Here is a 12,982-nt window from a genome sequence, read left to right as displayed (position 1 = left end):
GAAATGTTTATTTCATGGAACACACTGCAACAATTTTTCAGACATTGGTCTTCAAGGTTTAATATATGTTGTCCAAACAGTGCGTGTAAACTGTGCACTAGGGCTTTAAATGGCTCCTTGAACCCTCGGGCACCCAGTTAATAAACACCCACGTCAGCACAGTGCCTCAGTTGCTCTAACCGGGTTTCGGTCTTTAGGGCTGAACAGGAAGTGCCTGAGTGTGGACCCTGGACGAGAAAAAAAAAGCAAAGAGAATACGAAAAACAAATTAAAAATGGATATGGTGGCGGACTTGGGGGCGAATAGACTTTATCGGGCACCGGGTGAATCGAGTCACCAGTGAGTATCGATGGGTTTTGTCAGGAATATCATGGCGTGGGGCGTAAGCGGGTCCTGCTGACATCTCACGCCTAGGAAAGAGTCGTTGGGTTTGGGCAGCAGGCAAATCCTCCCCGCTGCTCGCTGCGCTCCGGACCTCCGGCGAGAAGTGAGGGTGGTCGGGAACATGAAAACGGGTGTATTAGCGCGCCTTATCCCGAGTCTAATGCACTATTTATCCATCTGATTGCAGAATGCTCAGTTACTGTAGGTTTGTGTCTATTTTTCTATTGTGTGCTGGATGGAGCCTGAAGTGGGCGTCGCTCCAGGACACACTGGGTAGCTCTGGTGCGCCGCTGCCCGTTTTTTTTCTCGCAGGACTGCAGCACTCTCGTGTCGTTTGTTCGGTCGCTTGATGTCTGACTTAACGGATGATAGCTCGGGTAAAGCATTAGACTCGGATCCTTGTGACATGAAGAGCAGCTCGGAGTCACGCGGGCGGGCGTTTCACCGTGGGTTATCGGGCGCTGTGGAATCTGTCTGTACGCTTAACGAAATAAACGCTGTCTGTACTGTATGTGATGCAGTCTTCATTAATGTCTAAATAGGTTACTGGGGAAGAGGAAGAAATTCTCCCTACATGAGGTTGCGGCATATTTTTTAACTCTTGAAATGACATGTCCGGCTACGACAGTTTTATTTTCAATTCCCATCAGCCTGACGTGTTTACAAAATCTGAGATTTGACGCGTGCCTCAGTTTCCCTCAGGGAGGATTACGGTGTTTTGTCACCCGCTGCTCTGACTGGAGTCGGGTGTAGCCCATTAGAAGATTATGATTGAAGGCTCGTACAGCCAATCTTTATGCAGAATAGACTACTAGGGCGGGCTTCCTGCGGAGCTGGAAGTGAGCCAGTGCAGAAACAAAGGCAGTAGATAATTTTAAATTAGCCTGCTTCAGGAGGGTATCTGTATAGTAACCATTGACCAAGGTGAGCTGACTGTGATAGTGTCAGTGGTACCATGAATAACACTCCTCAACCAGTGTCCTTCCAAAATAATGTAATATTCAGATTATATGTATTGTGTGCATATAGAATCATTCAATTTGTAGCTGTTAATTTGGCCCTATAAGGAAGAAAGTGTCTCAATTTCAGCAATGTGTCCAAAAGAATTTCAGAACATATGATAGTTGATGTTCTTGCATTATAAGTTTGTTCTTTGCTGAAGAAAAAAAAAGCGTGGTTCTGTTATTTTTGTCTCCTGCAGGCAGCCTCAGAGGTGGTTCAACACTGCTGACATCACAGTGGCTCACCAAAACAACTTGCTGAAGCAACTTAACCAGCAGCGACGCCAAGAGCTTTTCTGTGACTGTAATGTGCTGGTGGAAGGCCAGCTCTTCAGGGCTCACCGCAATGTCTTGTTTGCCAGCAGTGGCTACTTCCGCATGCTGCTGTCCCAGGGGCAAGATGGGCTGTCCGACTCTGTCAACGCTACCTTTGATGTCTTCAGCCCTGAGACTTTCACGGTCATCCTGGATTTCATCTACTCTGGGCAGCTTGACCTCTCCAGTCACAATGTGATTGAGGTGATGTCTGCAGCCAGCTATTTGCAGATGAACAATGTCATTAACTATTGCAAGAACTTCATTAAATCTTCCTTGGACATCAGCGTAAAAGATGAAGACAGTGAACGATGCCACAGTTTGTCTGAGACCTGCAGTTTCACCAGTGGAACAGGAGAAGAGACCTCAGAGCAGCAGCAGCAGGGCCCCTGCTCTGTCAGCCCACCACCAGCTCTTTGGACACGGGACAACTCTAGATCCCAATCTGGCTTCATGGGGAAGGAGTCAGACCAAGAGACAATTGTCCAATCCCTAAAGACTAACCCAAATAGCCCTACTGATGACCTTAATGCAGAAGCAGATGACCTACAGGACCCTCAGGATCCTCTCTACACTCTTCCAGTTACAGAGCGGCGGCGAGGTAAAGGGGGAGCCAAAAGGAGAACACCCTACGGCACCCGCTCAAACCAGCATGAAGACTTGGCCATTCAGGAGGCAAGGTCACAGAAAGCTGAAAAAGCGGAAGAGCTGTATGCTACACTACCATCTATCGTGGGTGTTATAGGACATTTTAATAAAGGTGAGTTGGAGTGTATATGGAAATATGGAAGATTAATAGCACTTTTAGCTTCAAAGAAGTTCGCAAAATAATAGAATACTGGTTGTTGCATCAATCAAAGGGAATTTGTGATATTTAAGGAATAAACAGGAAAGCCCATGCTCTTAATACTTTCTATTCCCCTTTTCAGACTCCAACCCCATTATGCGCTTCAAATGCCCCTTCTGCACACACACTGTGAAGAGGAAGGCAGATCTGAAGCGTCATTTGCGCTGTCACACTGGGGAGAGGCCATACCCCTGTCAGGCCTGCAATAAACGCTTTACTCGCCTGGAACATCTTCGTAGCCATTTTGAAACAGTAGGTTTAGTTAATACTAGAAAATCCTAGCTTGATTCAAATTCTGACCTCCATTTTTACATATTCAGAAATATAAGTAATGATAATGCTTACAATCTAAGCTCAGGCATTGGGTTTAAAAACAAGAAATGCTTTGTTTTATTGTGTTAAATGTTCACAACCACACTCATAGCTACCAGAAGTAAACATAATTACATACATATTAATGTATCATTTGTTTGTCTTGCTTCTCTAAAGATCCATCAAGCCAGGAAGCTGGTGTGCAGGAAGTGTAAGTGTCAAGTGACAGAGGACACCGGTCATGTGGTGTGTGAGGGCACACGACGCTATCGCATGTGCACCACATGCATCCAGGAAGTGGGTTGTGACGAGATGCCCATGGACAGTCTAGAGGGGACAAATGATGAGCCGGCCCTGTTACTGGGGGTGGACGGTGAAGAAGAGGGGGACACCAAGGGCAGCTGGATGGTAACAGATGATGATGACCTGGCTGAAGACTCGGGGGCTGACCTCATCATCCAACAAGTGGACGACAGTGATGAAGATCTGCAATGAAATAGAACCAAAGTGTTTTTGTGTGTAAAAGCAGGCAGGGGTATTGAGTGTCAATATTCTGTATTTCTGAACTGAAGCCATGTGAGAGAATTTAAGCATAGAATATGTGAATCCATTGTAAATACACAAATTTATGTTATATTTCTTGTCTATATGCAACTGGCTAATCTTTACTTTTAAGGTTTGTTCACCTCTGTGACAAAAGTGAGTGTTTTTTGTTTAGCTTCATCAAGATATGCAGTATCCAAAGCATGATTATTCAATGTTTTCTTTGGTCCTATTATACTTATGATTGCTTAATCCAAAAGTATGTTTTTTTGTATGCATGCCTTTGCTACTTTTTGGAACTATCTGCTAGATACTAGCTGACATTTGAGCAAAAATAGTGACAGGAGAAAAAAATGCATCTTTAATTTCCTTTCCCACTTAGGGAAAAGTCGAAAACAGACTGTATATTTCAGTGTTTCATGGTTGCTGTGCTTGTTCATGATTATGTTTGAATATGATATGCACTATGATAAAGCAATTATAATTTATTTTTTACTTTTTGACACGATAAAGATATTTTTATATGTTCCATTGTCTGTCTCATCCAGTTTTTGAAGTGAAATTGGATAAACCAAATACTTAAAGGATTGCACATGATAAGCATAAGGCACAATAACAAATAAGATTACAAAAACATTCTTACAGGGGCGCTGGTGGTGCGCACGTACCATGTAGATAGATAGATAGATACTTTATTGATCCCGAGGGAAATTCGAGCCTCATGTATGGAGGCTGTGGTCCTCAATGCAGGCTGCCTGGGTTCAAATCAAACCTGTGGCTTTTTTCCCACGTCACTCCCCACTCTCTCTCCCTGATTTCCATCTCTATCCACTCTCCTATCTCTCCAATAAGAGCCAAAAAGCCCCCCAAAAATGCATTCTTACATCAAATTCAATAAAGGTAACAACCAAAGCAATTCATTCTATACATACTCTTTAATTCTTTATCATTTAAAAGAGTTTATCGATGAATTCAAGTCTTCTAACAGCAAAAAGTTATTTTTGTGAGTAGAAATTTTCCAATAAGCAAAACATGTAAATATTATTTAAAAAATGAATTAATTGTACTATATTTAGATTCTACATACAATATCACATTACTTTACAAGGATAGTTTATTTAAAAAAAAAATATGAATATGACAGTCTGTCTAATGTAAATCTAAAAGGGAAGATTGTGATTCGGGTTCGTTAAAAAATATTTTGAGCGATAACTCGTTAACAAATGAACAGTTCTTCCCTATTATAACTCACCATTTTCAACTGTATATGCTTTTTTTTTTTATTCATCGCCCATAGATGGCGCCCTTTCTACAGCCTACACTCCACTCTTCCCCTCCCTAAAACAAAGTGACGTCAGATTGGAGGCTGGACCATCATGGCGGCTGTTATGAGGCTAGTCAACAGAAGCACTTTAAGTTCAACAATGGGTCAACAGTTTTTGGCGTTTAGTTCCGCATCAAAGGTACAATCAGTGAGTTTTCTAAAGATGTTATCTTACTCCTGCTATTAGTGAATGTTAAGTTTGCAGCGTTTAAAGGAAGGTTTGTCATTCAGTTGTAAGTGTCCTCTTGGTTCAGTAAGCCAGATACTGCTGGTTACCAAGGTAGCTATGTGTTCGGTATTTAATCATTTATGAAAACTTAATTAATGCATTAAATGTGTGTGTAGGCAGGCCCAAGAGCAGGTCAAGCTCTTCCTGAAAAGGTTAAAATAGTGGAGGTGGGACCTCGAGATGGTCTACAGAATGAAAAGGTAACGTATACAAATGTACTTTTCGATGACCACAAAAAAAGAAAAACATTGCAAAAATATATGTAAAGTCTTACTTAAACGATTAGAACTGATTTTTTTCAAGCATTAGTGTTTTATTAAAACAGCGCAGACATTACTTATGTGTTACATAACCAGGCAAAAGCAAATATCCGTGTTGCCCTTGTGTCATCTTCTCATCCTTCTGTTGCTTCCCTGCTTTCACTCTCAGACCATCGTGCCTACAGAGACAAAAATACAATTGATTGACATGCTGTCAGCGTCAGGGCTGGCAGTCATTGAGGCTACTAGCTTTGTATCTCCAAAATGGGTGCCGCAGGTGAGTTTTTTCTCTTCAAGCTTTTCATTTGGAGTTTATTAACACACTGTATAGAACAGTCAGAAAACTGTAGGAGTGAATGTGTTCTTACCCCTTGCATTAATTGTATTCTGTCCCCTTTATCATTATGTCAGATGGCTGACCAGGTCGAGGTGATGAAGGGGATCTATAAGAGACCTGGAGTGTCTTACCCGGTCTTAACCCCAAACCTCAAAGGTTTCCAGTCTGCAGTGAGTGTCAAGAATCACAATCCGACACACTTTAATGATAGCAACAATAAAATATTGTACATCCAGTTTTTTATACACAGCTGTGTCTGAAAGTGTTGAGAACAATGCCCTTACCGTGCTCTAACATTCTACAGGTGATGGCCGGGGCTTCAGAGGTTGCCATATTTGGTGCCGCATCTGAGCTGTTCAGTAAGAAGAACATAAACTGCTCAGTGGATGAGAGTTTACAGCGCTTTGAAGAGGTTATGAAAGCAGCTAAAGAGGCTGCTGTGCCAGTAAGAGGGTAGGATTACACGTTTCCTGTCAACAAATCATTAAATCTTTTGAATTTAGTGTCTGCTTTGTGTTTCTGCTATGTTTAAATCTATGGATCTTGTCACCACAGGTATGTCTCGTGTGTTCTTGGATGTCCATATGAAGGCAAGGTGGCACCTGAAAAGGTTGCACATGTGAGTTTTCAATAGGTACAAGTTTAAATTACAGCTAAAATCTTTTTTAAATGGTTTTCCTTTTTGTTTAAACAGTCCAAACTTTGTGTGTGTTTTTTTGCAGGTAGCTAAGCGTCTGTACTCCATGGGCTGCTATGAGATCTCCCTTGGTGACACTATTGGAGTTGGGACTCCAGGCAGCATGACTGAAATGCTGCAAGCAGTGAGCAGAGAGGTCCCACTTAATGTCTTGGCAGTACACTGCCATGATACCTACGGCCAGGCCTTGGCTAACATCCTGGTGGCATTACAGGTTAGTCGGGTTGTAGTTATCTTTTTATCATCAGAAAAATGGAAACTTGTCTTTTAAAAGGACAGTGTCAAATATATTTATTTAAAGTTAATATTTTCTGTTTTTCTAGATGGGAATCAGTGTGGTAGACTCTTCAGTAGCTGGACTGGGCGGCTGTCCCTATGCCCAGGGGGCTTCTGGGAATGTTGCCACTGAAGATGTAGTCTACATGCTCCATGGACTTGGGATTCAAACAGTAAGTGCTTCTCTTTGACCTCCTATGTCTTATACTTTCTTTGATTGCTAAACTTTATTTGTAGTTAACTTTTGAAAAGATCTTTTGATACATCACTGACTTGTTGTTCTGTTTACTTAATTCATTCATCCATCTTTTGTTCATTTGCTTTTGCTCATGAGAAAGAAGTTCTCTTTCTCTCAAGTTTGACTCTCCAACCTTTTTTGTTCCCTTCTCAGGGGGTTGACCTCCCAAGGCTGATGGATGCTGGAGCTTTCATCTGTCGTAACCTCAACAGAAAAACCAACTCTAAAGTCGCACAGGCCACCTGTAAACTATAAATGAAAGCCAAACAACACAGGCTAAACAACCATGCAACCTGGAGCACTCATGTTTTAAGTGTTCACTTCTCCTCATTATAATTATGGTATCATTTTTCAGTTTAATGGTATAAGAATATCTCTTTAGTATTGGCTTAGTCTTTCCACTGTTGAGAATAAATCTCTGATCAGATGATCACTACGTTAAAGCATACACTCGGAAAAAAAAAAATATATATATATGTGGCTGAACTCACAAAAATTAAGGCAACAATTTACATGCAACTTTTTAAGTTATTCCACCTCTAGTTACCTTTCCAAGCTTTATTAAGTTGACATATCATTTTAATTCAGATGTTGTGGTGTAGCTGGAACAGTGCCTTATCACTCTAATCCTTAATATCATACTCATCACACACCATGTCTTCACTATCTTTAAAACAAGGTGTCTACTGTCTGGGCATTGGGGGCGAGCCAAATAGAAGCACAGATTTTGTTTATAGTATTAAGTTCAACAGTAAAGATGTCCGAGCGAAAGATAAACTCACCATTGATGTCATACAGAGGCAGAAGTGTTGTTTAGATTTCCATCATCCTTAATATGCAGTGATCACTGTTTTCAAACTGTTATCCTAATAGACAAAGGAAGAAACTAACAGATTCAGCCTGTGTGAACTTGGGCATTGTACTGATGGGAGAAGTAATACAGATGTGCAGTACTTCTCTGATTTCACAGTGTTTTTACATGTAGAAATTCTAGTTGTACTTTAATGGTTAGATATTTATTTTAAAAAAACCTGTCTTTTAATTAATTTTGTACATATTTAACGATATTGTGGGTTTAAAAATAAAACTATTTCATGAATAAAATGTGTCGCTGATCCACCATTTTCCGTGTTGGGAGACAACTGACATTTTCAAATTGCTTTCAAAATTCCACATACTTGCATTAAAGATAAAAGAATGGCAAAACCATACAGAAAAGTAAGAGTCAAAGTCCTCGTAAACATGCTTGCCAAACAGAGCAGATGCAGTATTTTAATGTCTCTGAAACAAAAGTTTGAGGAAAACTGTAGGACGACAGAGTAAGTAGGAGCGCTGCCACTTCATTGAATATTTACAGTGGATGGGTCAAATCTGCCGTTTTCTACGGCCACTCGTATCTAAAGGTGTCTTTTTGAAAGAACAATTTAAAGTCCCCATATAAGGCCTTTAAAGAAGGGTTATCTTTAGCAATCTCTGTAGTGAGTACGCAGTTTGTTAGGGAAATGATTCAGAATAAACAAAAAAGTTTTCTTTGCCACACCTCATGAAAACTTGACTGACGAGTCCAGCAGGCAGATTGAGATTCTTACTGCAGGACTCCACAACCCTTCGAAAGGTTAGGTATCAAAGGCAGGAAAAAGCATGTCATAGTGAGTCACAAGAAACCCAAATAGTTAAATGCTAATTGATGTAACTGGTGATGTGCAGGACAAGGTATGTATCGAGTCAGCTGCAATGGAAACATTTCACTACTTAGTAACAATAAGAAGGATAAGTCATATTTTGGGATCTGATGTTGGTGTCTTTAGTTTACATAGCATGGGGTTGTTCCCACAAGTTATGTGTTTAACTGTGAATAGACATAAAGGTCTTTTTCAATGAAAGCCTTATTCCAAAATTAACATGAACTCAAGCTATCAAAAAGCAGCCAGTAATGATGATTCACAAAATATAAACACATTCAAAACATGTTATATAAATTTAATTTATTCAAAAAATTACTTTATCAACAATAAGTGCATAAAACATTTTTCCACCATATGTATCGATGAGAGACTCATGAAAACGTATAATAGTTCAACAGGCTGTCTGTTAGGCCAACATTTCCTCCTTTCTTCACTGTGCTCTGACTTCTAGCAAAGAATGAAGCAGCAGCATTCCTTTTGCCTTATGTGAATCAACAACGCTCTCGGATAAGAGAAGTTTGTGTACTAGCAAGCCAAAACAGGCAATCTATGAACAACATTTTGCTGTCTGTCATAAGATCAAGCAAATGCCCACTAAGTCTTTACTTAAAGAAATATGGCAATGATATATGTATGTCGCTGTAGTAAATCCTAATTGGGAAAATAAATGCAGTAAAAAAGTTTTGATCAGTTTGCACACCTTCAAGTATCACTCAGACATAACTCCATGACTCAGAAGTGTCTGCACTCTCCAGCAGAATGGTCTAACTATCTCTCGTGATTTGGAGTCATTACAGCAAATTATATGGAGAAAGTTATGATATTAACTCAGTTAAATAAAAGAAAAATATCTCTGAAATGTGTAGCTAACACTGAACTACAACAAGGCGCCCTGACACAATACTATAGACAATGGCAGTGTGGGTGAATACCTCTGCCAGGTGTGTCCTGCCTTCTTGTGTGCAGTGTTTCCTCTTCTTCCCCTCCCATGTTAAACCTCCTATCACAAAAAGGACAGAGAAACCACACTGGAATGTTTTAATACAGGTAAAGGGGTGAAGCTGAAAAGCCACACAGCCTTTTATTGTGTTCAAAAAAGAAACACTTATCATTAACAAATCAATTTGGCTCTGTGACTTGTAACTATTGTGGATGTTGATTTGGAAAACAAAGTTCATACGCTCAAAAAGAGTCTTAGATGTAGACACAGGGGCCCACAGGATGAATCCAGTACAGATGACTCAACTTCCAGGGTCTGACACACTCTGTAGTTTGGCTCATAGTTCTGAGTCTTTTTTCTGAGATTTGTCACACAAGCACTGCCTGCCTGCCTTGTTTTCAATCACGAAGAAGTTGACAGATTTGGAGCAGAGGCTCGTATCTTCTCTTCCAGTCTGAGCCCAGAAGGCCTGTATGGAGCCTTAAGTGCAGTGTTGAAGGATGGAGGCTTGTCTTTTAGGACAGGCCTCGTCACAGGCAGGTCGCAGTTGTTGAAGGGGTCGTCGCTGTAGTTGTCGTGCTGCACAGGCATGCTGCGATTGCGCCTCTTAACCTTGTTTGCACATCTTACAATGCGTTTGGAGATGAGGTAAAGGATCTCACAGATGTTCAGGACGATGCAGAGGGCTGAAGCTCCAACCATAAAGTAGGTGAAGACCTTTTTCTCAGTCGGGTGGCCGATGTAGCAGTCCACCTGGTTGGGGCAGGGTGACACCTCACACTTGACCAGCCTTGGCAGGTAGAAACTGTCGTAGATGTGGTGGAGGATGTAAAGGAAGGCAACCTCGATGCCTGTCTTTACAAAGAGGCTCACCAGATAGGTCCACCACAAGCCGCCATGCTTCTTTCCTGTGTTGTTGTACAGCTTCTTGTTGTCACCATGCTTGGCCTTGAACTTGCGCTCACGGTCGTCACGGTATGCCACATGCATGACCACCATAAAGGATGGGCAGGTGACAAAGATGAGCTGCAGTGCCCACAGGCGAATGTGGGAGATGGGGAAGAAGTGGTCATAGCAGACGTTGGCGCAGCCAGGCTGCTTGGTATTGCAGTCAAAGTCTTTCTGCTCGTCCCCCCAAACTCTTTCTGCTGCCACCACGTACACCATCACCCTGAATACAAACACCACAGACAGCCATACCCGCCCAAACGCAGTGGAGTATTTGTTCACCCCACTGAGAAGGGCCTGGAAAGTCTTCCAGTCCATGTCGGCTGGCGCTCAAATTGATTCTTCACTTTTTCTCTTGTTAGGGATATTTTGTCTTCAGACCTGGACATCAGAGTAAAAAAAAAAAGTTAAACTTGGTTTCAATATTTACTGAATACCCTGACCTTTGAAATTAGCACATGTTCTTCCAGAGACCATTTAAGAGAAATACACCTATCACAGGTCTCATTCAAAATGTCCCAGAAGCAACGAACAATCACACACACACACACACACTTATGGTCAGGCCTGGAGCCAAATTGTTTGTCAAGGTAACAAGTTAGACCAACGTCTTAACACACCCTGAGTTTTTATGTATCTTGAAAAGTAACATAACTATCTTATACGTTTCATACAAACATTTATGTAAGAACCGAAATCAACATTAACAGAATGTGCTAGTTATCTGTAAAAAAATAAAATAAACAGCAGCCACTTGAATATGGGAGCCTTTGTATATGAGCCATTTACGCACAGACTGTAGTCTATTGTAAAATAATATTTTTTTGGTAGCTGTGGCTCTTAACCGACACGTGTCTATTCTTCGCTTTTATAAATGATAGTCTCGCAGACTGTGGCATAAAAGTCGACAAATGAACACATTTCAAACATCAATTCAAGTTTGGCTCAAGCGCGAACTTCACGATGCGTCCCTCGTCTGAGACACATCGACAGATCATTACCGTGGGTTCTTTACTTACCAACGTAATTTTCAGTCCATTATCGGCTGAAAACCGCTTGATTTAGATATCTCCGAATAGTTTCTCGATTCTTTATTGTAGTTTTAGTCCTTTCACGTACAGATCCGGCTCCCCTCGGCAGGTAAAGGAGCGCAGTGTTAAGAAATGCGCATGTGGGTGGGGTTAAAGAAGAAAGAATGGAGTTGCCCAGATGTTGCTCTTTCTCTCTCTCCTTCTCTCCCTCCCTCTCTCCCCTCTCTTTCTCCCACTCACACGCCTGTGTTAGGCTGCAAATCAAATATGTTTTGCACAGTTATCACAGCTCTCATTTGACCGTATCCAGGGACTCTGGATTGGGTTTGGAGATAAGCATACAATCACATCATAAGAAACATTTTTTTTAAAATTAAATACCAAATCACAGCCTTTGAGGTTTAATACATGGTTTAGGTCTGTTATTGTGCAAGATTAAGACCGCAAGGGGTCATTGAGGGTCTGTTACAAACAGTTTAGTTTTATTGCACAACGATTGAAGAATAAATGACAAACTTTGGCTGTGTGGCCTGTGTTAATCAGGAAGATTAGTGCCAGTTTCTTTCTACTTAACTTGTATCACAGAGTGTTATAAGGCAGAGCATTGTCCTATAGATTGTTTGTAAAAGTTAAAACAGATTTGGGTTTATTGTTTTGTTCAAAGTTTCCAGGATGGGTAATCACCATGTCTCAACAGGTTTCTGAGTACTTCACTGAGAATACGTAAGCAGACACACCTTGAGGTGAATGCATTTATTGTTGTTGTACAGTCACTTTTTGTTGCAGATTCCTACAGCATTCTGAGTGCCCTGATAGAGAAAAGGCCCGAGTAGGGAGATCAGTTCATTTAGCATAGAGTGAGTATGTTGGCTTGTAACCAGAGCAAATATTCAATTTCCCCATGCTTCTTTTTTCTGCGCTATTTTCCTTTTTCATGCAACACATAGGAGTGCCAACAAGGCGTATTCTCTTTCCTTTATTTTCTTTCCAACCAGGCTGTACTCAGATGACACTGTCAAATGCTTCAAAGCTCTTCCTCTTTGTCATGTCAGACTGTTGCTTTTTGTCTCCTCTATACACTTTTACTCCACCTATCTTCACACATTTTATAGATCAGATATCTTCATCAGGCTTTGTCACTGTGCATCTACGGTGTAGGGAAAGCAGCCTTTTCTTGGTTTTGTTTGTGAATGAATTTAACTCCATGATTGTTGTAAGGATAATCAAATATCAGCCTTATCAAAAGCTGTAGCTGTGCCAGAACTTGCCAGTTCTTGTAGGCCTGTGCCCACGTTTGGGCAAGTTCTTATATCATTAGTCAAGTCCAGTCAAGTCATGGTTCTTATTGTTCAGTACAATCTCGCACACTGTTACACAACAGCAATGCCTCACACCCAAACCCATCTCTTTTAAGATAAGAACATCCATAAATATTCCCCAATATCAACTTTGTGTCTGTTATTTACAAGAGTGTAACTTAGAAGATGTGAAAAGTCACATGTTTGGATTGAAAATCTGTTCAGCTGAATTGCCTTTTTTCTTTCTTTGTTATACTTTACAAAAATTGAGATGTGAAACTTCATGATGGCAGCAATTCAATAGTACCGGGTTAAAA

The 12,982-nt window shown here is 40.9% G+C and overlaps 3 protein-coding genes across 5 annotated transcripts; 2 read left to right on the top strand and 1 right to left on the bottom strand.

The window, feature by feature from the left end:
• Positions 1-185: 185 nt before the first annotated feature.
• Positions 186-3,931, top strand: zbtb8a (zinc finger and BTB domain containing 8A). 2 transcript variants are annotated; one of them, XM_079370482.1, is made up of 4 exons: positions 186-339; positions 1,586-2,460; positions 2,630-2,799; positions 3,037-3,931. In XM_079370482.1, the coding sequence occupies exons 1-4, from the start codon at positions 275-277 to the stop codon at positions 3,352-3,354; spliced, it is 1,428 nt and encodes a 475-aa protein (XP_079226608.1). In that variant the 5' UTR covers positions 186-274; the 3' UTR covers positions 3,355-3,931. The 2 variants fall into 2 exon arrangements, with proteins under 2 accessions (XP_079226608.1, XP_079226609.1); XM_079370483.1 differs by lacking the exon at positions 186-339 and adding an exon at positions 1,356-1,378.
• Positions 3,932-4,747: 816 nt separating this feature from the next.
• On the top strand, positions 4,748-7,867 carry hmgcl (3-hydroxy-3-methylglutaryl-CoA lyase). Of its 2 annotated transcripts, none has more exons than XM_079369455.1 (9): positions 4,748-4,865; positions 5,072-5,155; positions 5,385-5,492; positions 5,627-5,722; positions 5,857-6,005; positions 6,108-6,171; positions 6,275-6,463; positions 6,573-6,698; positions 6,917-7,867. In XM_079369455.1, exons 1-9 carry the CDS (start codon positions 4,779-4,781, stop codon positions 7,016-7,018), a joined length of 1,005 nt encoding a protein of 334 aa, XP_079225581.1. In that variant the 5' UTR covers positions 4,748-4,778; the 3' UTR covers positions 7,019-7,867. The 2 variants fall into 2 exon arrangements, with proteins under 2 accessions (XP_079225581.1, XP_079225580.1); XM_079369454.1 differs by having other exon boundaries at positions 4,748-4,874.
• An 866-nt stretch (positions 7,868-8,733) lies between these two features.
• gjb3 (gap junction protein beta 3) lies at positions 8,734-11,491 on the bottom strand. Its single transcript, XM_079369112.1, has 2 exons — positions 11,356-11,491; positions 8,734-10,717 (listed from the first exon to the last, which is right to left on the bottom strand). The coding sequence occupies exon 2, from the start codon at positions 10,652-10,654 to the stop codon at positions 9,791-9,793; it is 864 nt and encodes a 287-aa protein (XP_079225238.1). The 5' UTR covers positions 10,655-10,717; positions 11,356-11,491; the 3' UTR covers positions 8,734-9,790.
• Positions 11,492-12,982: the final 1,491 nt, after the last annotated feature.

This window comes from Symphodus melops (assembly GCF_947650265.1).
Source record: "Symphodus melops genome assembly, chromosome: 19".
NCBI lineage: Eukaryota > Metazoa > Chordata > Actinopteri > Labriformes > Labridae > Symphodus > Symphodus melops.
This window is presented reverse-complemented; position numbering and strand designations above follow the sequence as displayed.

Excerpts from the sequence above, each read along its gene's own strand:
- zbtb8a (XM_079370482.1), top strand. The coding sequence starts at position 275 with ATGGATATGGTGGCGGACTTGGGGGCGAATAGACTTTATCGGGCACCG. Across the intron at positions 2,461-2,629 it reads TATAGGACATTTTAATAAAG|ACTCCAACCCCATTATGCGC; the intron begins GTGAGTTGGAGT and ends TCCCCTTTTCAG. Across the intron at positions 2,800-3,036 it reads TTCGTAGCCATTTTGAAACA|ATCCATCAAGCCAGGAAGCT; the intron begins GTAGGTTTAGTT and ends GCTTCTCTAAAG.
- hmgcl (XM_079369454.1), top strand. The coding sequence starts at position 4,779 with ATGGCGGCTGTTATGAGGCTAGTCAACAGAAGCACTTTAAGTTCAACA. Across the intron at positions 5,156-5,384 it reads ATGGTCTACAGAATGAAAAG|ACCATCGTGCCTACAGAGAC; the intron begins GTAACGTATACA and ends TTTCACTCTCAG. Across the intron at positions 6,699-6,916 it reads ATGGACTTGGGATTCAAACA|GGGGTTGACCTCCCAAGGCT; the intron begins GTAAGTGCTTCT and ends TTCCCTTCTCAG.
- gjb3 (XM_079369112.1), bottom strand. The coding sequence starts at position 10,654 with ATGGACTGGAAGACTTTCCAGGCCCTTCTCAGTGGGGTGAACAAATAC.